The sequence below is a fragment of the Triturus cristatus genome, chromosome 10 (assembly GCF_964204655.1).
Source record: "Triturus cristatus chromosome 10, aTriCri1.1, whole genome shotgun sequence".
Lineage (NCBI taxonomy): Eukaryota > Metazoa > Chordata > Amphibia > Caudata > Salamandridae > Triturus > Triturus cristatus.
Genome location: NC_140593.1, coordinates 753,278,751 through 753,305,380, shown reverse-complemented (window position 1 = coordinate 753,305,380; position 26,630 = coordinate 753,278,751). Strand labels below are relative to the sequence as shown.

The window sequence follows — 26,630 nt, the reverse complement described above, 5'->3', positions numbered from 1 at the left end:
TACACCAGTAAATGCACAGGAATATGCCCTGGGCAGCCGCCATATACAATGGGATCACTGCAGACATCTAAGGAGGGCTTCCCTTTTGCAGGACCTCAAAAAAGGGAAGTTTTGGGAGAGATTTTGCCCATTTTCGACTCTGTTTGAGGCATCACGCCTCAAGTCTGCCATCTTCCCATATCCCTGGGGCACAGTCCTGTCGTGTAAGGACAATTTAACATGTGCAGGACTTACAGTTCATTGGTGAGAGAGAGAGCGACTGGGCCCTAGTTGGTGCTGCCCGCCCAATGGACTTTTTTCAACATGTGAACTAAGGTGACCGCGGCGGGAATGTGTTAAGCAGGGAACAAGTTCTGCCATGCTGCGGTGGTAGAGGAGGGCGCCATGGCTGGCAAACTTTTTCACCAGTTCTCGCTTCCTCATTCATCGTGGTCTGGAACATTACTGCCCTGAGGATTCTTGCATGAGCAGGGCCGCGTTGCATGCCTTTACATATCTATTCTACCGCACTCACCCGGGCTGTTCTCCTGCATAAGCGCGTTTACAGTTGTAGGGTGCTGTTCTGTTTCCTGGAGGGAGACGGGCCAGATACCAGACATCTGGTGTGCGATTGCGGCCGATATAGCGCCTGGCACCTGACGGTGACATAGCACTGACAGCACCGTCGTCGCCCAGCCAAGGTTAGATGATAGCGCCATCCTCTCAGATACAGCACATCAGTGGTTCCTGTGGACGACGATGAGGGCCTGCGCGGATCCTCGTTATCTACTGTTTCCGGGTCCCCTCTATCTAAAAGCACGTACCCCAATGTTGAGGGAAAAAGACGACCGCAGCGCAAAGCAGGAAAATGCAAAGCGAGATAAGGAGCCTCTGACCGGAAGTTGTGACGCATCAGTATTGATTTAAAGGATCTATGATGCAGCAGGACGACCCTCCCTCAAAGCCCCAGAAACCTATTATTGAACTTAATCAGCCTCCGATTGGCCTGTGGTGTAGGCCCTTTGGTGGGCCGTTTTTTGTGCCTTCTTGGTCTCCACTGAAAGGACACAACATCAATGGCTGTTAAAGCCTTTACATACATCTAAGCACCTTGACGCCATGCACATTAAGGTCAGGCTGCGGCCCTGAGAGAGTCATAAGGACAATGGCTGCTCCCAGCATGAGATATGCCCCTCCCTCCAGGTGTGACAGAGCCCCCAAGGAGCTGCTGATGTGAAGTCATCAGCACTTGCTTTGCAGGGACCTGCAGCAGGGGAGAGGCCAGGAGCAAGTGTGGGGGCGGCTCTTCAATTATTTTTGTCTCCTTCCCTGCATGGAACAGGCAGGGATAAATGAGTATCTGCTCTTATGCTTTGCCTTCCAGAAATCAATTACCGCAGTCGAGGGCGAGAGGTTATGGCCTTAACCCATTTGAAACTAGGAAACTGGGTTTGAGTCCCAGCATCGGCTCAACATCTGGGCCCCAAAAAATAATCTGACCGTCTGTAATGTTATGTTACTGCTAACGATGTTGTCGTTACAGCAGTAGAAAAAATGTAGTCCAGGGGCGAGTAGGGCTCAACAGGCAGGCGCTAGGCTGCACCTGGAACTAACCGGGCCGCCTCCGCAACTGGCTGGGGCACGCTCTCAGCGGCCGCCATCTAAGGGCGGCTGCACTGGCACTCACGGGTGGATCCAGGCACACGGACGCTCACAGGCAAACACTAGATGAAAACCAGGCCAGCAAACCTGTGGCCACAGGCTCGCGGTGAGATTCCTACGGTGAGGATATCGCTGATTCCCTCGGCCGGTTACAGTGCTTAGGGGGGGCCATGGGGAGCAGGAAACAAACAGTGCTTAGCGGGGGACTGTGGGGGGCAGAAAAACAGAGACCTAGTGAAGCTGTGGGTTGATCCCTGGCCGCTCCAGCGGCTCCTTCGGCCCCTCCTTCCTGCGTGCGTGCGTCTGGCATCTAACATTCAGGGACCTGACACCTTCTTTCATCAGAAGGATATCTTCCGGTGTAGTTTCAGACCTCAAATGTGCTATTTGAGACTATATTCCTCTGTCATAAGAGGAAGCAAAAAGAGGCACAGCAACTTAATTAACATATCAGTATAGTAATATCTCTGTTAAAGTGAACCATCGGGGGACCCGTAGGGCATTGCAGCGCCGGTGTGACAAGGAGCACCTGCCCGATGATGAAGTCTGATATCCCCAGGCATGTGTGAGGGCGACAAGAAACAATCTTGTTGACTGTCCCCAAATCCTGTTCAGAACGTAGAGTTTTTCTCTATATCTCTTTGGAACAGTGTCCCTATTTTTGGATTTGATCATAGACAAAGTGCAGACATGTGCATAATCATTTCACTGTGCCTATCTTCGTTCCGATCTCAGATCTGTCCCATGGCCTGCCATTTTGAGAAGGCGGGTATCGCAGTGGTGAGGAGAGTTTAATGAAAACCTCCTTTTGGGGAAGCCTGTCAGCCTTCCAACTTCGGAGGCTATGTCAGTATCCCTTCCGACATAGTGATCCGTCCTATTCTCCGGTGCTGCTGGTCTTGGAAAGCCTGGTTTCACGGCATTCTACCATTATATACCGCGCTGTGAGGAGAGACGGAGCTAGGTAGCCATGGGCTCCTCCGTCCAAGCCACACCCTGTTGACTATGGATCTTTTTGAAGAGAGTGGAAGGATCTGAATATGGTGATCATTCTGCTCTTTCTGTAAGTTGGGATTCAAAAATGCCACATCCTGTAAAGTGGATTCACTGGTGGCTAATCTATATGGCAGAATCTCAAGGTTGGGGGGAAGATGCCAAACTAGTGGAGACACACGAGTGAGATGGATAAAATCTGATCTCGGTAACAGTATGTAATTTGTACAACTTGCATCTTTTACTATTTAGCAAAAGTTGATGATTTGGGGAGTACGACAGGACTCCGCCCTTTCCCCTCTCTTTTTAATCTTTATTGTTATCCTTTGGCTGATTTCTTTCAGTTCTACCTTATTACTTTTTATATGCATGTTTATAATAACCATAGTCTCGTGAGGATTCAAGGAAAGACTCTACACTTGATTCTCCAAGCAGTTGAGGCACCTCAATGCATTTGTTCAATATAGTATGGATTTTCGCAGTATTCTCTATCCGGGCTGACCGAAAATCATATTGCAAAGTTGCTTTATATTCTGAATACTACAACATAGACTCTGTAATAACTTAGGATATTTGATCATGTTTTTATAGACAAAAAATATCTTTTTGAGTAGATTGAGCAAACATTTTTTTAGAATAACATCAAAATAAACTGACCAATGCGATCTCTTGTTACCAAATTTCGCTTGAACAAATGTGGTGGCAAAACATTTAAAGTCCGAGGCACTGAGGCATGAAATGAAATTCCTTTGCATAACAGCAATGATTCATCCCTTCTGAAAATGTGTAAACAGCTGAAGACATTGCATTTTACACCGTAAGCCTTTTCCATCACCTTTTTAGCAGCTGTACTTTTTAGGTCTCGCCTATGCAGCGCGCATGCGCCGCGTAGGAAAGAGACCTTTAGTAATCGGCACAGCTTTCCTGGCAAAAACGTGCACGCGTTGCATTGCTTCCAATGGCAACGCGTGCACGTCTGGCGATTCACTTGCGGGAGCGAGCAGCTGGTGCCATATGTTATCAATTATCGCACCTTGCTGCTCGCTCCCGCAAGGGAATCGCGCAGGACCCCTCCTCTCTCCCCTGCCCCTGCTGCCGCGTGAGGCGCGCGCGCTTGTGCTTGTTTTTGGTTATTTTCAAATCACATTTCTTTCTAAATAGATTTGGAATGATGCCATACATTGGTGTATCTCTTGTCCCACAGGTGTAGTGGCCTTGCAGATTAATCCCTGGTTTTGGCGCTGGCCCGAGGTGGGGATGTCCTGCTGAGCTGTTTTTCCCACACCCACTCAGTGGACAAAAGGCATGAATTGGCCGCAATTAAAGAGGGGGTTTGGGACTATTTCCTTTCTTTAATAGATGCAAGGAGCAGCTTCACAGCATCGATCGAGTGAGCTCTGCAATGGCCCATCTACTGAAGGAGCAAACCCCTCTGGGAACAGCATTCTTTGTACAGCCATCCCTTATATAAATGCTGGAGGTGGGGACAAAGGGGGGGTGTCTCCAACAGTTTTAAGATCACGTCTCTTTGTTTACACCAGTAAATGCACAGGAATATGCCCTGGGCAGCCGCCATATACAATGGGATCACTGCAGACATCTAAGGAGGGCTTCCCTTTTGCAGGACCTCAAAAAAGGGAAGTTTTGGGAGAGATTTTGCCCATTTTCGACTCTGTTTGAGGCATCACGCCTCAAGTCTGCCATCTTCCCATATCCCTGGGGCACAGTCCTGTCGTGTAAGGACAATTTAACATGTGCAGGACTTACAGTTCATTGGTGAGAGAGAGAGCGACTGGGCCCTAGTTGGTGCTGCCCGCCCAATGGACTTTTTTCAACATGTGAACTAAGGTGACCGCGGCGGGAATGTGTTAAGCAGGGAACAAGTTCTGCCATGCTGCGGTGGTAGAGGAGGGCGCCATGGCTGGCAAACTTTTTCACCAGTTCTCGCTTCCTCATTCATCGTGGTCTGGAACATTACTGCCCTGAGGATTCTTGCATGAGCAGGGCCGCGTTGCATGCCTTTACATATCTATTCTACCGCACTCACCCGGGCTGTTCTCCTGCATAAGCGCGTTTACAGTTGTAGGGTGCTGTTCTGTTTCCTGGAGGGAGACGGGCCAGATACCAGACATCTGGTGTGCGATTGCGGCCGATATAGCGCCTGGCACCTGACGGTGACATAGCACTGACAGCACCGTCGTCGCCCAGCCAAGGTTAGATGATAGCGCCATCCTCTCAGATACAGCACATCAGTGGTTCCTGTGGACGACGATGAGGGCCTGCGCGGATCCTCGTTATCTACTGTTTCCGGGTCCCCTCTATCTAAAAGCACGTACCCCAATGTTGAGGGAAAAAGACGACCGCAGCGCAAAGCAGGAAAATGCAAAGCGAGATAAGGAGCCTCTGACCGGAAGTTGTGACGCATCAGTATTGATTTAAAGGATCTATGATGCAGCAGGACGACCCTCCCTCAAAGCCCCAGAAACCTATTATTGAACTTAATCAGCCTCCGATTGGCCTGTGGTGTAGGCCCTTTGGTGGGCCGTTTTTTGTGCCTTCTTGGTCTCCACTGAAAGGACACAACATCAATGGCTGTTAAAGCCTTTACATACATCTAAGCACCTTGACGCCATGCACATTAAGGTCAGGCTGCGGCCCTGAGAGAGTCAGAATGACAATGGCTGCTCCCAGCATGAGATATGCCCCTCCCTCCAGGTGTGACAGAGCCCCCAAGGAGCTGCTGATGTGAAGTCATCAGCACTTGCTTTGCAGGGACCTGCAGCAGGGGAGAGGCCAGGAGCAAGTGTGGGGGGCGGCTCTTCAATTATTTTTGTCTCCTTCCCTGCATGGAACAGGCAGGGATAAATGAGTATCTGCTCTTATGCTTTGCCTTCCAGAAATCAATTACCGCAGTCGAGGGCGAGAGGTTATGGCCTTAACCCATTTGAAACTAGGAAACTGGGTTTGAGTCCCAGCATCGGCTCAACATCTGGGCCCCAAAAAATAATCTGACCGTCTGTAATGTTATCTGGTGCTCATGGAAAGCACTCCGATGTCTCCGGCCCGATTTCGTGCTATATAAAACTGCCAGTATGTGGGGAAAGTGACATTTTTCCCCCTTATTTTTGCATTTACACACTAGCATCATCCATTTGTCGGAAAGTTCTGTGTGATGCTAGCAGCAGGTAAAAAAAACAGATGCACTTTTCACCAGTCTCAGAGCATTGATGGGCCTCATCTTAAGTGCTGCATAAAATAAAGTGAATATCTGAAAAGCCTAGGGTGAGTGTTAAAGGCAGGCTAGGCCTGTGCCATGTCCAGTTTCCCAGTGGACATTAATGAAACCATCCACAGCAAACTCGGGGTTAAAAAATGTATTTACCATGAGTTCCTAGTATTTTTCATACTTCTGAGCTCCCAATGTATATTTTTCCATTTGAATCTTAATTTTCAATTAAAGTACTGGACCTATAAGCCCTAAACACTTTAATTACTGTAAATGTTTAACAATATTTATCTCCATTATCCTAACTAAGCAGTGTGTCGCGAAATGTTGCGATCTGCGAATGTGGGTCACTTTTTTGGGCTGCCCGGGCCCAATTGTGACCCCAAACCAACCCTTATCATAATCGCCACATAAGGCCTACTACAGTTTGGTATTCAGAAAAACTCAACTGTATGTATGCAACTTATAATAATAATAATACTTTATTTGGTATAAAAAAATACCATAAAAGTGCAGATCAAATACATCATAATATAAAAACAAAACAGTCAACAGCTTAAAATGATACATGTTCGATCCTTCCATGAGGGGAAACCCCTTATCACATGAAATTCATATTAAAGACCAATGAGAGGATAACATCGCGGGCCACAAAAGTACATATAATAAACATCAAAATTAAGAGAGGAACATAGTAGTTTGACAGCTTAGAATTGATATATATTCGCTCCCATCACAATTAAAAGAACCTTCCTCTCTTCAAATTCATTCTTTTTTTTTTTTTGGTGCCTTTTAAAAACTGGTATTACAAGCCACATTTGTTCATCTGGTACCTCTTGTATTTCTGAGTCTGATGGCTGCCCTTAAAAAGTTTACAGTGCAGGACAGGGTTAATGTGTCTGTAGACAATTTTAAAAATAACAGGGCCACCTTTGCATGTTTAAATCTAGAAGTCCTTAAAATACTTTTTAAAAACATACTCCTAGGTAGTGAATAAAAAGGGCATAATAAAACAAAGTGAAGGGTATTCTGAGGAGACCAATGGTCGCAGCCACACGGACCCTTCAACTCTATGTACGGGGTGTATCCTGACGGATCGGCTAGTATGTGGTGCAATAGATTGAGTCTAAACCGTGTCATTATAAATCTATTATGGGCATTATGGAAATAAGATAAATAGGGCTCAATACCCAAACATGATTTAGTCAGGAGGTGTTCTCTAACTGACTGTTTAACCAGTTCCCTATCTTCCCTGAGGGATATACCATGCTTCTGGAACCGGGCCTGCACCAAAGTCTTGCACTGACATTTTAATGGGGTTATTAAAAAGATCTGCGCATCCTATGGCTTCTAAAGTCTCCTTTACATACTTAAGCCATGGGATGTTCAGCCCCCGGTCACGGGCAAGTCAGAGTGTTATAATCTGCTTACTAAATGAGGCCTCTGTATTTGCCCTTATTTTGGCCCAGCAGGTTAAGGGTTTGGCTTCCAGCCTATCTCTGACAAAACTGACACCCAGTTCTTCGTGAATTATGTAAGACGGTGTGCTCTGAGGCACTTTCAGTAGACGCCAGAGGTACTTGTTTTCCTCAGTCTGCAGATGCTGTGTGTCAAGAAAACCCCATACCTCGCTTCCATAAAGAATTTTGGCACAACATTTAGAGCTGTATAATCTCAGTATTTGCTCTGGGGACCAATGGCCCAACCTTCGTGCAAAGTTCATGATCGACCCAGAGCTGCTCACTAGTGTGCGGCATTTCTCTTCTACAAGGGTCTTAAAATTAAGACGACTGTCAAATAATATCCCCAAATAAGAAAAGGAGTGCACCTTTCCCAGGTGATGGGAACCAATCGAGTAAACATCGTTTTTTCCCCACTTCCATGATGTATGACTTAGTTAAATTGGGGGACAGATGTAGGTTCTCCATAAAGGAAACAACTTACTTGCGCTGCAGGTTGAGACGGGCAAGTGAATAAATGAACAGAGAGCAGAGCAAAGGGTCACGAGCCAAGGGTCAGCTTTGGCTCTAAGAGCTCGAGAACGACCAGGGCCCTGGACATGTTTGGCACGAAAATCATGCAACAAACGTGTAAAAACTTGATAATGTGTGTTCAAAATTTAAAAAAAATGTGTTTTTCTTTAACTGGCGGAAGTGTTTTAATTTAGCACATCAGATTATATCTTTGCATTGAGAAGTATCCACTAAAAATTAGAGTTTTTAAACATGAACCGAGAAACATTCCTGCCCCCGGCCTGATGGCACTGCTATTACTGAACAATGAGGCAAGCCACTGGTCTCCTATATGAAGCCTAGATTCTTAATATAGCCTGCAGTCAAGCATGCTCGTAAATTGCAACAGCGCATGCGTGTGACAAGTCCTGCACCTTGTAAGCTGTGTCACAGATGGTGGAACAGTTGTGTACAAAATGTACTGACATCAGATATTCAAAGATTCCCAGCTGTATTTTAATCTAGTGCAGACTGTTAGGTGTGTGCGGCATCGAAGCGCTGTAAGTTACATCTTTGATTTACGAGTTGCCCAAACTTAACCTTACCGACTTTCTCTAACTTGTAAGGCTGGCTTTTTAGGACACTGGTGATTTGCAGGTTGATTAGAGCAGGGGGCAGTCAAGGCGCCGAGAAATCTTTCCTTCTTTTCATTTAAAATTGTTTTATTTTCAAACATCCAGAACTGTGAAAATGCGCGAATAAAAAACTATTCACCTAACGCACAGGTTTAGAACTTCAAAAGCCTCGACGTCTCCATAGACTCTTTAATGAACCTGCTACAGAAATTTGGAGTGAAACCTGCAGTTTCAAATCCGGCAGGGCTGATTTCGGTTTTCATCCTTCTTTAGGATGTTAAACACACAATTTCGAGTGAGTTGCATAATAATTTAGCTAATTTACAGCTTGTCAAGGCAGTGCGCCTGTTAAAGTAAGCACCATAAAAACACACTTTAGTATAATTTTTAAGTGGGATGTTTTTTTGGTGAACAGAAATAGTATTGTATTCAGTTACTCATATTAAGATTTTATGAATGGAGACCGCATCAAAGTGGCACATTTGCAGAGCATCAATTAAAGACAGTGGATGCTAATTACTTGTATCCTACATGCTGGTAAAATGTAATTTAAGAAAACCACTAATCTTTTCAGAGTTTTAAAGATTATAGTTCTCAGACACTTGTTCTCAGGCACTATGCTTGAAGATGTAAGCTGGTGTTTTTAGGTCTCGCCTGAGCCAGTGCATGCTCTGGTCTGGCGACACATTTAGTGAGTGGGGGCTTTAGAAATGCGACCACAGGCTTTTGCTTGTGGCCTAAGGCCTGCTGTTACGCGCGCGTGCACGCGCACAGCCGCCATCTGGCTTTCCTCGCGATCAGGCGCCATCTGGCTTTCCTCTCGCTTGCTCTCCAGACCAGCGCATGCCCCTCCCCCACCACAGAGCGCGCCAATGCTTGTTGTTTAAATAGCGATTGGAAGGTAGATTGTTTATAGCACCATAAATATCCCATGTACTTACAGAGCTTGACAGCATTTTTTTCTCGATCTCGGGAACATGTAGGGCAGAGTAGGCCATACCAGAATTTAAATACAAGACTTTGTTTTACCAAAATATAATCGCAGCGGGAGCATTACCCAAATGAGCTTTCTCAGATGCTGTGGCATACTTGGTATCCGAAAAAAGGATCTGAGCAACTGGGTGTTTCAGTGGGCGGTGATGTAAACTTTTCTGCTGTGGATGCCGTACCGTGCAACTTATTAGAAACTGAAAAGGGATGGCCAAATCACAATGTTATTTTAATATATATCTTGTTACCGAAGGGCTATGCACCTAAGCTCTTGCTTCCTCAACTTGTGGTAACTTACTGCCACCTTGTGGCAGTACCCAGAGCTGTTTGCAGTCTGAATTTGCTCTGTCTCTACCGGTGCAAGAGTCCTCAAACAATGTCTAATGTTTCCAAATTAATTTCCGTTTAAAATGACACAAACCGCATTTATCCGAAGTGAAACTGGGAGCTGGACCACAAACAGGTATAGAATGAAGGATGGGTAGCTCTTAGTGAGACCGTTTTGAACCAAGAGTGAAGTTTTTTTTGTTTTGTTTTGTTTTTAGCATTTTTTTGCATTTTCCCATCATTGCGTTTATATATTCAGTGAATTTTTCAGTATTGTTCTATACTGTACTAGCTCGTGTATTTTATTCAAAGTTCTCTCCGTATAAACGAGTGTCTTTAAAAGCTTCTCCTTCGAGAATCTCCCATTCTTTTTCCTTGGTCTCTTATTCTTTTTTCATCCTAAATGATAAAACGGTGAGCTGAACCACTAAACTAAAACTAACAGAGATGTGGTGAGGCATTCCACCAATTGTCGGCCTTTATATATAGCTCTGTCTCTGCTTGCGCCTAATTGTGTTCTAATTTTGGCTGATAGCTAACCATTTTTTTTTTAACCAACTTTATTGAGTTTTATAAGTAATCTTGCTTGTACAATTAGCACCTGTTTCGATTTATGAGCATACATGTATAATAATCACATTGTAAGAAGTACAGTTGCCATGTTGTTATACCATTGCCAGTTCTGGCTCGATCATACATTTACGTAATGTCAGACTTGTGTTACGTCTCCACACGCCATTTGTTTATCCTATATGAGAGTTGTAACAGGAGGTCCATGTGTTCATCACGCCCAATAAAACAACCCAACTCCCTCCCTCTCCCAAAGTTAACTAACTGGGCATCACAGTTGGCATCCACACTGGTTGAGAGAAAGAAAGTATTATAGTACTCATTGACAGGCAGCATTTACAATGAATATTTTCACTTTTGCACTTCTAATTCCCGGATCAAGGTACTCATTCTATCTGTGTGTCTCATTTCCACTTCCTTGGGCCGCGTAATGGTTATGATGTGGCGTGTTAACTGCACAAGCGACCAGCGACCCTATCTATGCTGTAGTGTCTGCCGGGTCGACTGTCGTTTGTGTGATCCGGTCCCATGATTTAAAGGACTCCAGCAGCATATCCCAGGTCATGGCTATAGGTATTTTTCGAAGCCCTCGCTGTTCCTCCTTGCGTATTGCTGTGCTCTCCGCTAGACTCCACTGCTCTACTTCCTCTTTCCATGCCTCTATTGTTGGTGGCCTAGTAGCTTTCCACCTCCTTGTGATTAGTCTCTTAGCAAGTATTCCCAGCACAGACCACTGGGCCAGAGTTCCACACCACAAAGAGCAGCAAAGTGGATCAGGACCTCCTAAAACAAGCATTGGCATAGCCAATAGGTCTCGCCTTTGGGGCCTTTATAAGTATTTAGCAATGCAACAGTTGATGTTGTTGCACCAAGGATATTGTGCTGCATAACTAAATACTTTTAAGGTCCAAAAAGCGAGACCTATTGGCTATGCCAATGCTTGTTTCCTTTGCAGCCTCAAGAAACCTTTTCGAGGGAGTACATTATGCTTCATAAAATCCCCCAAACAGCATAACAGGGAGTAGTTTAGCGCAGCTCTATCTACATTACCAATGTAAAGCTGCCACGTACACTGTGTTGAGAGGCGTTTACCAAAGGACAGGGTAATGCGTAGACTGGTTCTATTTTTGATGGCGCATTGCAGAAAATAGACCATTAAAACAGCTATGCTGCTTTTCGACTAAGCAATGCCACTCGAAAGAGGAAACGAAGGAATGTCACGTGACGTAGGGGCCCACTATTCCTATCAACTGGAATCCAAACTCTAGAATTCAGTTCTCTGTCTCCCACGTATACTCTGCTGCTACACCCAACTCTCCGAAGCGGCCAGCTGATGCTGTGTGCTCGTGTGGAAACCTCTTTCATCAACAAATATTGATTTACTCAAACGTTTTCGAACCTGTCTCGTGTGCCGTTGCTCTCCCCGTCCACCAGGTGTCAGCAGCGCGTAAAATTACCTTGTTTTACTCCTTTTGCAGGTACTGACGTACTGCTGTTCATCGCCGCGTACCATCGAAGCCTTGATGAACACTTACGACCGAGTGCGGGTGACAGAGGACTGGGTGGATGCCGTCCCGCTGGAGATTCAGCAGGTGAAGTTACATACTTTCCTAGTCATCAAATCATTTACCTGTCTATCCGGTTTTGCTGCTAATATATAATAATAATGAGGGGAATCATTTGACATGTACCAGTATTCCTCTTGAGTTTAACAAGCACCCAAGCTCAAACACCTGGGACAATAAATAACCCTTTGCATGTCAGTATCAGGCGCGCAAAGCCTGTAGAGTTCGAAGGGCTTCAGTCCCCCATACTCCTACCCCCTCCTACCGTATGTGTCAGCACGGGCTGAGACAGCCTCCCAGGCACACGCAGACCGTTTTTGAGCTGCAGTAGGCTGGCTGGTCTGGCGTCCGACTTATCGCAGCCGCACCCGAACCTGAACCTGAACCTCGAGTACTTCACAGGTCTTTAAAAGACTATTTACTTGTTAAAGAGGCTGCTTTGTTTTTTCACCCCTTCTTAGAGCTCCTGCATCCAGGGACATCTTAAGGATTTGGGGGGCCCTGGGCCAAACATATTTTGGGGGCCCCTGTTCAGGACACCTTTGAATTTATTATCTAATTTGAGCCCCTGTTTCCCACGCAGTTTCCGCTTCCTCAGCTGCGCTAGCGATCCAGTTTGCATCATAGGCATTAGCCTATATATTCCCGATGTAAATGGACATGTGCAGCTTACAGGTGTAGGATTCAGGGTTCCCTGCACTGCTACTACGTTTTTAATACTTTTTAAATTGTATATGTGTGGCTGAATTACTCTGTGCTTTTTAACAATTTCTCCTACCTATGCGCCCTTGCACTTTACTTGATTCTGCTTGCCAACACCTCCTTAGCTGCTCCGATTCGCATTTCGGTTTTCCTCCAGTCCTGGTCTGCTGCTGATACGCCGATTGTGTGGAGGGCTGGGGCTACTATCGAGCTACTCACTTCCGCCCACGCAGTTTCCACTTCCTCAGCTGTGCTAGCGATCCAGTTTGTATCATAGGCATCAGCCTATATATTCCCGATGCAAACGGATGCGCGCAGCTGATAGCTGTAGGATTTAGTGTTTCCTGCCCTGCTACTAGGTTTTTATTACTTTTTAAATTGTATATGTCTGGCTGAATTACTCTGTGCTTTTTAACAATTTCTCCTACCTATGCGCACTTGCACTTTACTTGATTCTGCTTGCCTACACCTCCTTAGCTGCTTCGATTCGCATCTCGCTTTTCCTCCAGTCCTGGTCCGCCGCAGCTGATACGCCGATTGTGCGGAGGGCTGGGGCTACTATCGGGCTCCACACTTATGCCTATGCAGTTTCCGCTTCCTCAGCTGCGTTGGCGATCCAGTTTGCATCATAGGCATTAGCCTATATATTCCCTATGCAAACGGACGCGCTAAGTGGACGTGCACAGCGGGTGCGCCGCTGGCGCCGAAGGTAAGCCTATCTGCGCCCGGAGGCGTTGGGCGCTGGCCATGCTGCCCAGTTCCCCTCCGGTGAGTTTCTTCTACTATATTGCAATAGGGAAAAACTGCTTAGCCTTAGGCGGCTACCATTATGTCAGTGTACAGCCGCTGATCCGAGGTTGGAGGTAGACTTTCGATGCAATAAGTGCAACTGGACTCTCCTCCAGCCCAGGAAACTCGCACCCAATATCCTCCCACGCAACAATAAGTGTAAAAACAATAAGAAAACAGAGGACTTAAAGGCCACCCTTTTAAATTGTCGCTCTATACAAAAGCATGAACAATACATTTATGGCCTACTTTTAGACTAACAGTCTGATCTATTATTTCTCACTGACCCCTGGCTGTCTGAAGCCTCCAACCCTACTATCACCTCGGCCATCCCTACGGGTTATAACATTCTTAGGAGGGACTGATCGAATGGGAAGGAGGGAGGTGTTGCCATAATTTACACAATAAAAAACTAGACTGCTTAGGCTTCTGCTGTACCTTATCCCCCCATCATAGCATAGCTGGATTTCTGATTTACAGACCTCCCAGTGCTATTGGAAATGTTATTACTATGCTTAATACAGCCACCACCTCCCTGGCCTTAAAATACAACAACTGCCTCATTCTGGGATATTTCAATATACATATGGACAATGGCAAAGACCCTCAAACAATTTCCTTGTTGGAGGCGCTGCAGGACTGCAACATGTTTCCATCTGTTTCTTTGGCCACCCATGAGAAGGGCCATACCCTAGACCAAATCGTTCACAACTTTGACATATCAGTAAGCCTACCTCTTCCCATTACCTGGTCTGACCACCTCCTATTAAAATTCGTCATTTCCAACTCTGCCACAGCCCCTTGAGGTATCACAGGGCAGAGGGTCTCTAATTATAGGATGTTCCATAAAATATCCATCCCGATGTTAGCAGAGGCCCTCGGTCGTTCCTCACCAGAGCTGTCTGGCTGCCCCGACTCGGACGCCCTCTCAATAGATTCATGGCTCCGAACCAACATTGATGCAGTGGTACTGGTTGTTTGCTGCTCCTCAAAGAGGTCAGCCCCACCAGCTCCATGGTTTAACGAATCCCTTAGATCTCGCAACAGAAATTGTGGAACAATTGAACGGAAATGGCGTAAATCCTATCTACCTGAGGACAGGAAGGTTTAAAAAGACACCTTAAAAGCTCATTACATTCTCGTGAAGGCAGCCAAGAAAAACCTCTTTCAAACCAAGATAGAAAATGCCCAAAATAAGAGTAAGGAAATCTTTAGCATAGTTAAATCCTTTACTGCCCTGAGAGCCGGCACAAAGGAAGGGCCATGCACTAAAGAATGGTCTAAGTAAATAGTTGAATTCTTCCACAAAAAGATCTCCATGATCCAACAAGCCTTCACTAACATCTCAGAGGAAGAACTGACCTTCTACCTTAGTTCTAATAGCAAATTTCACCTCTTGGATCCTCCATCTTTACTAGCTTTCCCTGAGTTTCAGCTTGAAGAGTCACTGACCCCTCTCCAAAGCATTAAGTCTGGCTCTCCTACTGACCCATGTCCAGGGAATATCTTGAACCTATTAGCTCCCACCATAAACACCACAGTAAACCAGCTCTTTAATGCTTCTCTCTCCTCAGGCAACATGCAGAAATGATGGAAGAATGCTAAGATTCTTCAACTGATAAAAAAGGCTAACGCCAAACCGACGGACCCTGCCAACTACAGGCCAATCTCCCTTCTTCCGACCCTCTCCAGAGTACTAGAGAAGCATGTAAACAAGGCCCTCCAAAAACACATTGAAGATGGGAAGCTCCTTCATGAGTCCCAATCCGGTTTTAGGGCTAACTACAGTATGGAGTCCGCTCTGCTGGAAGTGACTGAATTTCTCAAGAGTAAGCAGGACCAGGGAGGCAAGACTATTCTGATATTGCTCGATACGTCGGCGGCCTTCGATATGGTCCCACATGAGAGGCTCCTGGAGAGACTTGCTAACATCGTTCTGGGGGGGGGACCGCCTTAACATGGATGTCATCCTTCTTGGCAAATAGATCTCAGGACATCTGGCTCCCCCCTTTCTCATTACCAGTTCCGGCCATGAATGTAGGTGTCCCTCAGGGCTCCATTCTCAGTCCTACCCTTTTTAATATATATCTATCCCCCTTGCATTTCTGGTAGAGGAGGAGGGCGCCAAAATTGTTTCCTATGCTGATGACACTCAGCTGATTTTTACGTGTGAAAAAGGAACCGACTTTGACGGGGCAATGATTAGGTCTTGCCTCACAAAGGTTTTTAACTGGCTTAAGATCAGTCAGCTGAAGTGCAATCCTGACAAAACTGAAGTTGTTTTCTTTGGTAATCCATAAACGCCTGACTGGAGCACTTGGTGGCTAAAAGATCTGCCGCCCCCACCCGCTGAAAAGGAGAAAGTCAAAAACGTAAAAATTGTCATAGACAAGAAACTCTCCATGTGCTTTCAAATTCAAAATCTAAATGGCACTTGCTTTGGCATACTCTGGATGCTAAAAAAAACCTCCTGCCACTGTTACCGCTTGAGAGCAGAAAGATCGTGGTGCAGACTCTGGTGACATCAAAGCTTGACTATGTCAACAGCTTGTACCTCTGTCTTCCCAAATCCCTTATCCAGCGCCTACAAGTGGTACAATACGCGGCGGCCAGAGCCATCCTGAGACCTAATCCCAGATCTAGTATGACCCCTATTCTTAAGTCTCTCCGCATAAAAGAACGGATCGGCTTCAAAGCGATGACCATCTTCTTTAAAGCTTTCCATGGCTTAGGAGCCTGCTACATAAATAAGCGCGTTAATCGCTACACAACAGCTAGACCCCTAAATTCTTCCAATGCCAACCTGGCCATCATGCCTAAAATATGCAGTGCCCGCATTGGAGGCAGATCCCACGGCTTTCTAGGCCCAAAATTGTGGAATAGCCTCCCTGAGTCTCTGAGACTAACCACAGACCTACTCTCTTTCATGAAAGAACTTAAAAACCTGGCTTTTTGATAACTGATGGGTCTTTTACGCATGTTTTCCTCCCACTGTCATGCACCAGGACACTCTAGTCTGAGTAGCTGCGCGCTTTATTAAATACACAATTTCATTTCATTAGGTCCCTGACAGTGCAAAGGAACACTCGTCCAAATTCTAAGCGCGTTATTTATGAGCCTTTGCTTCACTTTTATGCCGCTGGTGCGTCACTTTTTGTGACGCACCGACAGCAAATGAATTCTGCACTGAAGAAGCTTAGCAATGTCTCACATACTATGCTGTTAAAGAAAGTCAGAAACAAATATTTGTGTGGCTAGACAAATGACTTCTACAGCATAAGTAAATACATATCCCTGGAAACATTTCTAATACACTTCAGTACAGAGCAAACCCGTCTTCACGTTTAACTCCTAAAACTGAGCGCTTATCCAAACCCATACAAATCTAGAGCATGAATCCACTGCCACCAAGATGTACTTGCAAGCCCCGTCTGAATTTTAGGGGATGCTGTGATCCAAATAGACACATGCGAGGGGTCTGTCTGAAATGAGTATTGGTGTTTGTGGTGGACGTGCTACGGTGGAACCTTTCATCTGCTGACAGATGTCACACTTTAGGACATAACCCTTGGTTTGTTTAGACAAGCCTGGCCCCACATACCGCTGCTTCAGTAATTACATTGTAGCAGTGACTCCTGTGTATGCAAAGCCCAGACCCTCGTGTGCAGCTAGAATTAAACCTAATCTGTGATCCATGTTTGGTATAACTATATCCCCCACTCCTGGAATTTGAGCATACGGTGTGTTTTGCACATCTAATTTATCAGAATATTTGAGTGGAAAGCCTTTCGGGACGGCAGAGCCATTCTTTGAGGAATGGACAGCTATCAGTATGTCTCTATCTATCATCGTGCTAGAACGAGTAATTGCAGCAACAGCGGCAGTTCGCACTGTCGCCTTGGCGGCTTCATCAGCCAGTAAATTGCCTTCAACGTGTACACCAACATGCTGATGACTCAATGTGTAAATAACTTGAGCCTGTGGCAGGCATGCTTTCAGCTTTGCCACCTGTTCCCATAACATTTTATGTTTAATTGTGCAACCCTCGGAATCTCTAAACCCATTCTGGCCCCAGTAATGAAGATATTCATTGTAGGACTGCACACAATAAAACGAATCGCACACTATCAGTGTGGGGAATTCCCGATCCGTATATTATAGTGCTAGTATCAGGGCTTTCAGCTCTGCCAACTGTGCTTTACAATCTCCTAGAGATTGTGTAGTCGCATTGCTGGGATAGAACTTATCATCCTGCATACGTCCCTGCGCTATACTGGTGTTTACTTCCTATGGCTGGCTGAGCAGAAGCATCAGTATAAATTATGTATTCTTATTTTTCTAGAGGAAAGATTTCAATCGGGAGAGGGTATTCTTGTTCTTTCTGCAGGAACGCTTGTATTTTTAATGTAGAATCGTATTTGCAATCTACCTCTGTTGCAGTGAGAGAATTAGCCCATTGTGTCCATCGCGGAAGCAGTGCTTTCGCATTTGGAATGCTCGCTTTGATAAAAGCTTCTAAAACTGGTACCAGGGTTACAACAACAATGCCTTTTCCCTGTGCTATTGCTCTTTCTATTACTACAGCAGTCTGTACTGCGGTCAATATTTTTCAGTTGCTGCAAATCGCATTTCAGCATTTGTGTATAAATGGGAATTATATGCAATTGGGACTGTCTCACCTTCATTGAAAGTGATATTTGTATATCCTGATAAACCTGGGACCACCCGGATCACTGAGTTGGTTGTATTCACACATGTGTGCAAATGTTTTAATGCTATGATGTCAGCCAGAAGTGAACGGAGAGTGTCTGTGTGTTGCTGTGTCCACTGGTGTGGTGTGAAATCAGGTCTGATTAAGTCATAGAAAGGTTTGACTGTTTCTGCATAATCTAGAATGTATGTTCTGCCAAAATTTTGAAATCCTAATATGGATTGCAAACCTCTGAGAGTCTTTGGAGTTTGGAGCAGCACGCACTTTTCTAAAAAGTAGACTGCTAGGCTCTTGCCTTCACTTGAGAGCTCATATCCCGAAAATAGGACATTGAGATGGGCAATTTTAGATTTCTTGAAATTAAATTTGTAGCCCAAATTGGTGAATCCCACACTTATGTTGTTCACCCTGCACAAGTGTTCAAGTAATTCATCATCCATCAGATAAATATCATCTACAATGGACACACCTCCTCATCGCATGTTTGTAATATTTCAGACACTCTTGCAGAGAATAGCCCTGGACTGTTCTTTTACCCCTGAGGCAAACAACAAAAATGTCACTGATTGCCTAGGGCAGAGAATGCTTTCAAATTACTGCTCCCAGAGCTATATTTTGGCAGAAGAATCCATTCGAGATATCTAATGTTGTTTTGGGTTTCTTCTGCACAATGTTATTCATTAATGCGGCACTATGTGCGTTTTGAAGTGCAAATGTTCATGTGCATGTGTTTAAATGTCGGTAATCTAAAACAAGACGATATGTGTTGTCAGGTTTCATTACTGGAAACAAAGGATTGTTCATGGGGGAGGTGCAAGTCTCAATCACTCCTTGGTATTCAAGTTGGTCCAAGATTTCTTTGACCTGGCTTTTTGCATTGTTTTTTACAGGGTATTTTGAGGATTTGGGGTAGATTTTAATGGTATTTTGTGGTGGGTAGACACCACGTCCCACCATACATGGTTATGGTGTAGTGCCGGAGCTAGTGCTAGCACCCACTCCTTCGTGTAGGAATGTTTTAGAGATTCTAGAACGAGGTCGGAGAAAGCAGACAAAATGACACTTTCCCATTTTGGGCAATCCATCACAAATTCAGGCGGCCAATCGTTTTCTGCTAGCAGCATGTCATATCCATATGTTAAGTTCTCCCAAAAGAGACCTTTAACCTTTCTTGAGATGTCCCCTTCCATTTGGAGTGTAATTTCGTGTAACTGAAGTGGGACACTTACTTTTGTATCAGGTGTTTCCACTGTGATGTGTTCATTTAATACTGCTGTCACCAGAAAATCCTTCGGATTCTGGCAAGCTATTGTTACTTCTGCCTCGCTGTCTAGCATCATCAGAGCCCATTCCCCGTTCAGAAGCCGAGTCCTCAGTAACCTGGACCGGGTAACAGCATGTCTCCACAACGCGGTACCACAACCGTGTTGTTACCACGCATGCCATTACATAGCAAGTCATTTCTACGACTTGCTGTAGGGTGCACACTGGTGTTGGATTTAGAATCCAATGCCTTCCCTGCTGTTGCACAAACTGGAGTAGGAATTGTAAATAATATTCCTAAATCCAGAGCGCCCCCTACAGCGATGTAATGGTCCACGTGGTAACAACGCAGTCATTGTAAGAAAAGCATTGTAAAAGGATGTGTGAACAACGCATTCGTTGTAAACAGCTATATTCCCTGGGGGAAACATCATTTACAACGCGGGCATTACATCGCGATGCCATTACATCACGGTCTTTACAACGCAAGTCGTTACAACGACTTGCGCTAGATGGCGCTCTAGGACAAGGAATAGTGTAATTTACTATCCAACACCTTCCCTACTGTACGTAGACTGGAGTTGGAATAGTAAATTATACTACTCCTAAATCCTATTCCTTGTCCTAGAGCGCCACCTAGCGCAAGTCGTTGTAACGACTTGCGTTGTAAAAACCGCGATGTAATGTACCGCGATGTAAATGTATGCGTTGTAACGTCATACATCCTTCCCTGGGCATGTCTAATTTTTAAGCCAGCTTCTTTCTTCTTTTTGTATTGAGGTTTTGCTATATGTTGCTCTTCCTGTTTGATAATGTAATCTGAATTTTGATGTGTTTCCCTTTTTGCTTTTGTTCTGATTGCCCGTCCCTCTCCGAGGTTTTTGATGAACCCTGAAAAGAACAAAAGGAATGCGTATCAGTGTCCTGATACCTGTCAGGTTTCCTACTGTTATCACAATTCCTAAGGTTATACCTATTTTCAGGGGACTCCCGTTGGGGAGACCCACCCCTTGATCGTGAATTATTTTCTGTATTGTTATTTTTAGATTGTTTGTTCTCCCATTTCTTTGGGTACTTGCTTCGAGTTGTCCCTGTTGGGACTACCTGCCATTTGCAGCTTCCCTGCTTTGGTTGCCAAATTATCTGTATATAATGGAGCATAGGTTTCGTCCATAATTATTGGTAATTATCACTCCTTATTTATAGGAGCTATTTCCATTAGGCGGTTGTGTATGGCCACTGCTGCTGCCTCCCCCTTTATGTTGCTCAGCATGATTGCAGAGACTTGGGTAAGATTACTGATCAGTTTTATTTCCAAGTCCAGGGCAGGTCTTGCCCGTAGTCATTCTATATCTGTTTCAATACTTCTGGAATGACTGCTATGGAAGGGGTACTGTGTATCCTAATGTATACAGCAGCAAAGATTCTTCCCCAAGTCGTACAATCCTTAATCAAGAGAACCATCCTCATTGGCAAGCAAATGGTTAGCATTCTATGTTTTTCCTGTGGACCCGTATGGGTATATACTGCTTCCAGCTGTGTGATTTCTTGTGCTATCCAGAATGGAATTTACTCCCGTTTGAAGGGTATTGTCCCTATTACTGGTTTCAGTGTCTGTGGGTTAATTGTAGGTGTGGTCTAATGTGGACCAGCTGGAGCATTGCTCACAGGTTGGACTGTTAATGTTCGCATGACACAGTGGACAATGTGTTAGCATAGCCTGACTATGTCTTTGTATATTGCACAGACTTCATCCACTGGTAGTGTATCTATCTTTGGATGTGGAGCGTATGTCGCTAAGACCAGCCAGGTCGCTCCTTCTATGCTGAGCGGACCGAGTCTCACAACAGATGTTGTGTGTTGAAGCGCGCCTTTAAACCAGTTTCTGTGCTGCTGGTAATTTAACTGGACTTCAATGTCTTCGGATGGAATGTATTCTTCTGATGGTTCAACTCCAATGTATGTGTGGAAAAAGTTAGTCTGTGGATCTGCAGGCGGTAATTGAACCAAAGAATAGAATACCTCTGATCGGAACACCTTGTGTGCCTCAATCACGAAGGTAACACAGCCACCTGTTGCAGATACACCATGTTCCAACAGCTTTATAGTTACTGTATGTCTGCAATTCTCTATGATGTTAAGAGCGTTTGCAAATTCTTCTTCCCCCATGCCTGAACCACTACTCATGGACTCAGTCATTTTTAAAGGAGAAGAAAAAGTGCTTTTAGACCTTTTTCTCAGGGTTTTGCACAATGTGGGAATTATTTCCCTTACAAGCTTGTTCAACCTTTAGCTAATACACAGAGTGTATCTGTTCAGCTGAGGCGGGTGTCCCTTCCCACTTCAGATGTCTCTGAAAAGGTGTGAGTAGGGCTTTTTGAGAAAGCACGACTGAACTACTCAGGTTTTCACTGTTAATATAAGAACCAAACCAACGTTGGTGGCACCATGTCGTGTAGTTCCTAGAAATCCCCATGACCTGTGCATTTTGGATGACCTAAACTGAGGGCTAGGTGTCCTAACCGTTTTCGGACAACCCAACAGGATATGTCAGCCGTTAGACCAGCTAGCTCTACAGTGCCACTATCACCCCCCTGTATCTCACAGTGGTGTAGGTAGTCTATGGCAACCACTAAACATGACAACCCTGATTCCTCAGGGATCATGGAAAACAGTATAGTACTTTTCGCTCAGTCACTCGTGCTCACTTACTCTCAGAAAATATACAGGATGGCAATTAGGAATTTCAATAAGTATTTATTGGGCCAGCGTCAGTCTTGTGTAAAACATATTTGCTGCGACAATCAGGAGACAAAAGCATACGAAAGAGATTGCTAGTACCAATATAGTAAATAGTAGATACATTTCTACCATAGTGCTAATAAAATGAACATAAACAGTTCAGATAAAAACAGTAGCACTTGCATAGTCCTAATCATGAATGTTTTTCCAAACAAATGCATTCATGCACAGCTGGCTGTTGCCCAAAGATGAAAAAAGTGGCAACCCTTATACAGAATGATTATACCGTGCCTGAGGACATTTTTATGTACGTCAGGATCAGGGATTATGATAGAATACCGAGAGCCTGGTGTCGAATAGACAGGAGCAAGCTACTAGGTAAAAGGTCACCTGTTTAGAATCGTTATTGTCGTGTGGATGGGACAATGTATGTAAAATGGGGTATACATGATAGCACTATCCTGAAGGACATGACACACCAACTGACACGGTCAAACTGTTTTTCCGTGTCTAACATGAGGAGTATAGCCAGGATTTTTTTGTGTGAATTTCTCTATCAAGTGGGACACCGATCTTATGTTATCATGAGATTCGCCAATCCAGATTTGTCTGTGTCCATGAGGCCTGGAATGTATTTATCTAACCTATTCACAAGTACCTTAGGAAAGATTTCAGCATTTATATTTAGCAATACGATTAGTCTGTAGAATTTGCACTCTTTAGGATCCTTGCCTGGCTTTGGAATCAGCACTATATTAATCTCTCCAATGAAAAGGATAATTGTCCCCAGACTCAATAAAAGAGTTAAAGAGCCATGTTAAACATGCTGCCTGTCTTCCTCACAAAGTGTTATATATAGCAGCTGTGTAGCCATCTGGCTCCTGTTGCAGTCCCAGCTTTTAATCACTTCCAGTACCTCCTCGTTTTCAATGGGTCGGTCAAGGTATTGTGTTTGGTTCTGAGTCAGCGTTGGCAGTGCACATTCTTGTAGGTATTTTTCCTCTTCGGTTTGGTCCCCCCCTTTGGTACATAGTTCCTGGTAGAACTTACTAAGGATTCCCACTTTTCCCCTTTGTTTTTCAATACCATAACATTGTCATCCATTACTTCAGCTATGTAAGTGAAAGGGCCAGGCCCATTAGTTCTAGACCTGTTCTAGAGGCACACTCCGATGGTTCTTTTTCGCAGCATGAAAGTGTAAAGGGGGGAAAAATCATTAATAAACTAGTCAATTAACCAACAATTCTCTTTGATACATAGTAATTCACTGACAACTACTGAAGGTTAGTTAGTTTATTACAAAGCCAAAAATACCTGGATATAGAGATACCTCAACACGAGGGTATAGCAATACAAAGAAATTAGCATGAAGCCAAATCTACGCATCTAGTTTAGATGGTGCAGCATGAACAAAACTTATTAATTCAAGAAGTAAGATACAGAAGATCAGAAAGCAGGAGCCCTAATTTCCCTGCATTGAGGGTTGATGATTGAAAAGCATTTAATCTATCCCTACTCTAGTGCTAAGATGATGTCCCTTATCTAAGCATTTTCAGATGGGAAAAGAAAAGGTGTCAGTATGTGGAGTTGTCCTAAGAAGCCTCTCCACCTTCAATGGGTCAAGTAGCATAAATCCACTATCACAAAGAAAGAGCTTGTTCTAGGATGCTCTCTCTCTGAAAGCAAGAAAGAAGTGGGGTTCTTTCCCAAGTTCCAAAAATCAGTTATCAACAGGGGGAACTCATATGGTGCACTTCGCATCATACCATTCTCTCTGGGTACGGTCCTGGATGTACTTTTCCACGGTGTTATCCATGTACCTTAATCGCAACAATTTGTCCTTGGTTCCCAGGACTTCTCCTGTTTGAAACCCTCTGTTCTTCCTTTAGTGACCCAAGTCACACGATATTAGCTTCTTCCCTACTTGCCTAGCTGCTAACACGAAGAATTATTCTGCCTAGAAGAATGCTTCTTCACCTGCAATGCAAAACGTAAGAAAGAACAGATTCCACAGCAAAATTCAAACTGTTAATTCTAAAGCAAGAGTTTTCAGAGACTTGCATTTTAGGCCTACGCCTTCAGCTAACATAAGAACGCATTATGTAAGCATTACGAATTCACATAATCATTAATACATTTTCAGCAAATACATTGACCTAGGTATGAATTGTCACATTAATTATTTTTTTCTTTTTTTTATATTTTTATTGGAGTTTTTCAGTTACAATCAGCAGCCGTTGTAGGGTAAGACCAGATTGGCACAAAAACCCATTTCTTACATTGTTTCATGAATAACTGGCCCCTACTGTTCGTCTGGTTAAGAGAGAGAGAGAAGAGAGAAGGAAAAGGGAGGAAAAGGGGCAGAAAGTTTAGTGTAGATAGGAAAAGGGACAGGTCAGTAGGTAGAATAAACGCTTGGCAGACCGTTAGCAGTATCTATACTAGCTATGTACAGATGACCGCCAACAAAAGGAACAAGCTGGGTTGCTCATGGTGCCCAAGAGTCACCATATGTTGTGTTTGGGCTTGGAATTTATTATTGGTTTTAGTACATGAGTATTTGTCAGTTTTCACAACAGGAGTCCTTCATGTTAATGTTTTCTGCTAGTCACATCCATTTCCTACGTTAATTCTCCATACTACTTGTCAGTAGCCTAAAATACATAAATTATTCATGTTACTACATTTCACAATGCTAACAGTGCGTTCTACACATGATTATGAGGCACTTCTACACATTTTTTTTTTTTTACCCTGCTCTTGACCTCCCACCCATCCCCAAACAACCACTTCTACAAATTAGATTTCCGCTCCATCATAAGCCTTGTTGGCCTCGTCTTGTAGTTAAAGCACCAGTAGTCTCCTCATTTTATTGCCCATGGAGTAAAATCTGTGCTTAGATCTCAGTAAACATTGTTGTGCCTTGTTGATGGCTATAGTTGAAAGTTGGTCCCGTAGTCTGTTATTCTTTCTGATCCCACCTGTGGTGGTGTGTTGTTTGTTAAGATGTTCTGTCGAAGTTGACCCGTTATCTTCTGTGTTTCTAATGCCATCGCCCTGGCAGTGCATGTATGTATTGCTATCAAGTTACCCCTCAAAAATGAATTTAGAGTGTCACATTGCAGTGCTGGAATTATCTCATTACGTGCTGTGTCAAACTCCCGTACGCTTCTTTTTATTATTTACTGCACATTAACAAGATCTCCTAAAAGATATTCCTTTGCTCGCCAGTGTGGATGTTTTGGTCTCACAAGACCTGCCACCCACTAAAGCACTACATATGCAAGGCATTAGAATACTATATAACCTAATATCTTTGTCCAGTATTCTTCCTAACATTTTTTGTCTACCATCAAATAATCTGTTCTTGGGCAGGTTCTGTGTGGGGTCGAAAAGGAGTAATCCCTCTTTTCCCCATGTGCCCACAATCATGAATGCCAGTCCCATTTCTTCCCTTAGGGTCTTTTTTTTTATTTCCAACTACTTTAAATACCTGACCATGGGATCAGAATGATCCTCCTCTCCATCCCACATGACATTACAATCTCCTCCCACCATTATGTCACCCTTTAATAGGTGGCATAGCTCACTTAGCAGGGAGAAAAGATAGTATTATCATCGTTGTGCCTTTATAATCCAACTGGAGTAGAGTATATCTATCCTCCTTGTCTTTTTGTTTAGCGCTAGTTGTGCCCCAGTGAGTGACTCACTAGTGTCGACACTCCAGCTGTTTTGGTGAATGCAAACAAATGTAGCTACATGGGGAAATGTTTATGTTTTGTCCTACTCTGATCTGTCCCCAAGCGATGTGCTTTTTAGAGCATAATAATATCTGGTTTAACTTTGTCAAGCTACTGCCACAGTCTTTGCCTCTTGTCAGCGTTGGGAGAGCACATTCTTGTAGGTATGTGTCCCCTTCGGCTCAGTCCCCCACTATAGTACATAGTCCTGGTAGAACCTACTAAAGGTTTACACTTTTCCCCTTAGTTTTTCAATACTATCCCATCGGCATTCCTTACTTTACTGTTAATGTTTTGTCCTCCTCAGGTCTGCCCCCAAGAGATGTGTTTCTTGTAACATAATAATATCTGGTTTAACTTAGTCAAGATACCGCTACAATCTCTGCCTCTTGTTAGGGGAATTCAGGCATCTCACTTTCAACATGATACTTTTCACTATCTACATGCTTTAAGTAATTTCTCTCACGTCTGCCTCACTAGATACTCTTCTCTCTCCACCTAAACTTGTCTGTGGTCCTCTCCTTCCTCAACATACTAACTTGTTAACTGTAACTTTACAAACATGTCTCAACTCCCGAACCCATCTCTCCCCTAGCTTTTAACCCCCCTGACATTTTGTTGGTATATGGAATTTCTTCTGAGGCCCTCCTGATAGCCATTTGCTGGCCCTGCTCAGTGCCCCCTTTCTCCAGGAGCTATGTATCCTAAGTGCAGGCCATATGATTACCTGCTTTACCGTTCCTCCCCTCAGGCCACATTGTGGAACTCTTAAGTCAGCTTAGGA

General features: G+C 44.3%; 1 protein-coding gene across 1 annotated transcript in view; it reads left to right on the top strand.

Annotated features, from left to right (window-relative positions):
• The window catches only part of LOC146789954 (ankyrin repeat and SOCS box protein 10-like), a 504,959-nt gene that overhangs the window by 463,171 nt on the left and 15,158 nt on the right, over nt 1-26,630 (top strand). The window contains exon 4 of the mRNA XM_085628264.1: nt 11,813-11,926. Coding sequence (XP_085484390.1) covers nt 11,813-11,926 — 114 coding nt within the window. The remainder of the gene's footprint in view (nt 1-11,812; nt 11,927-26,630) is intronic.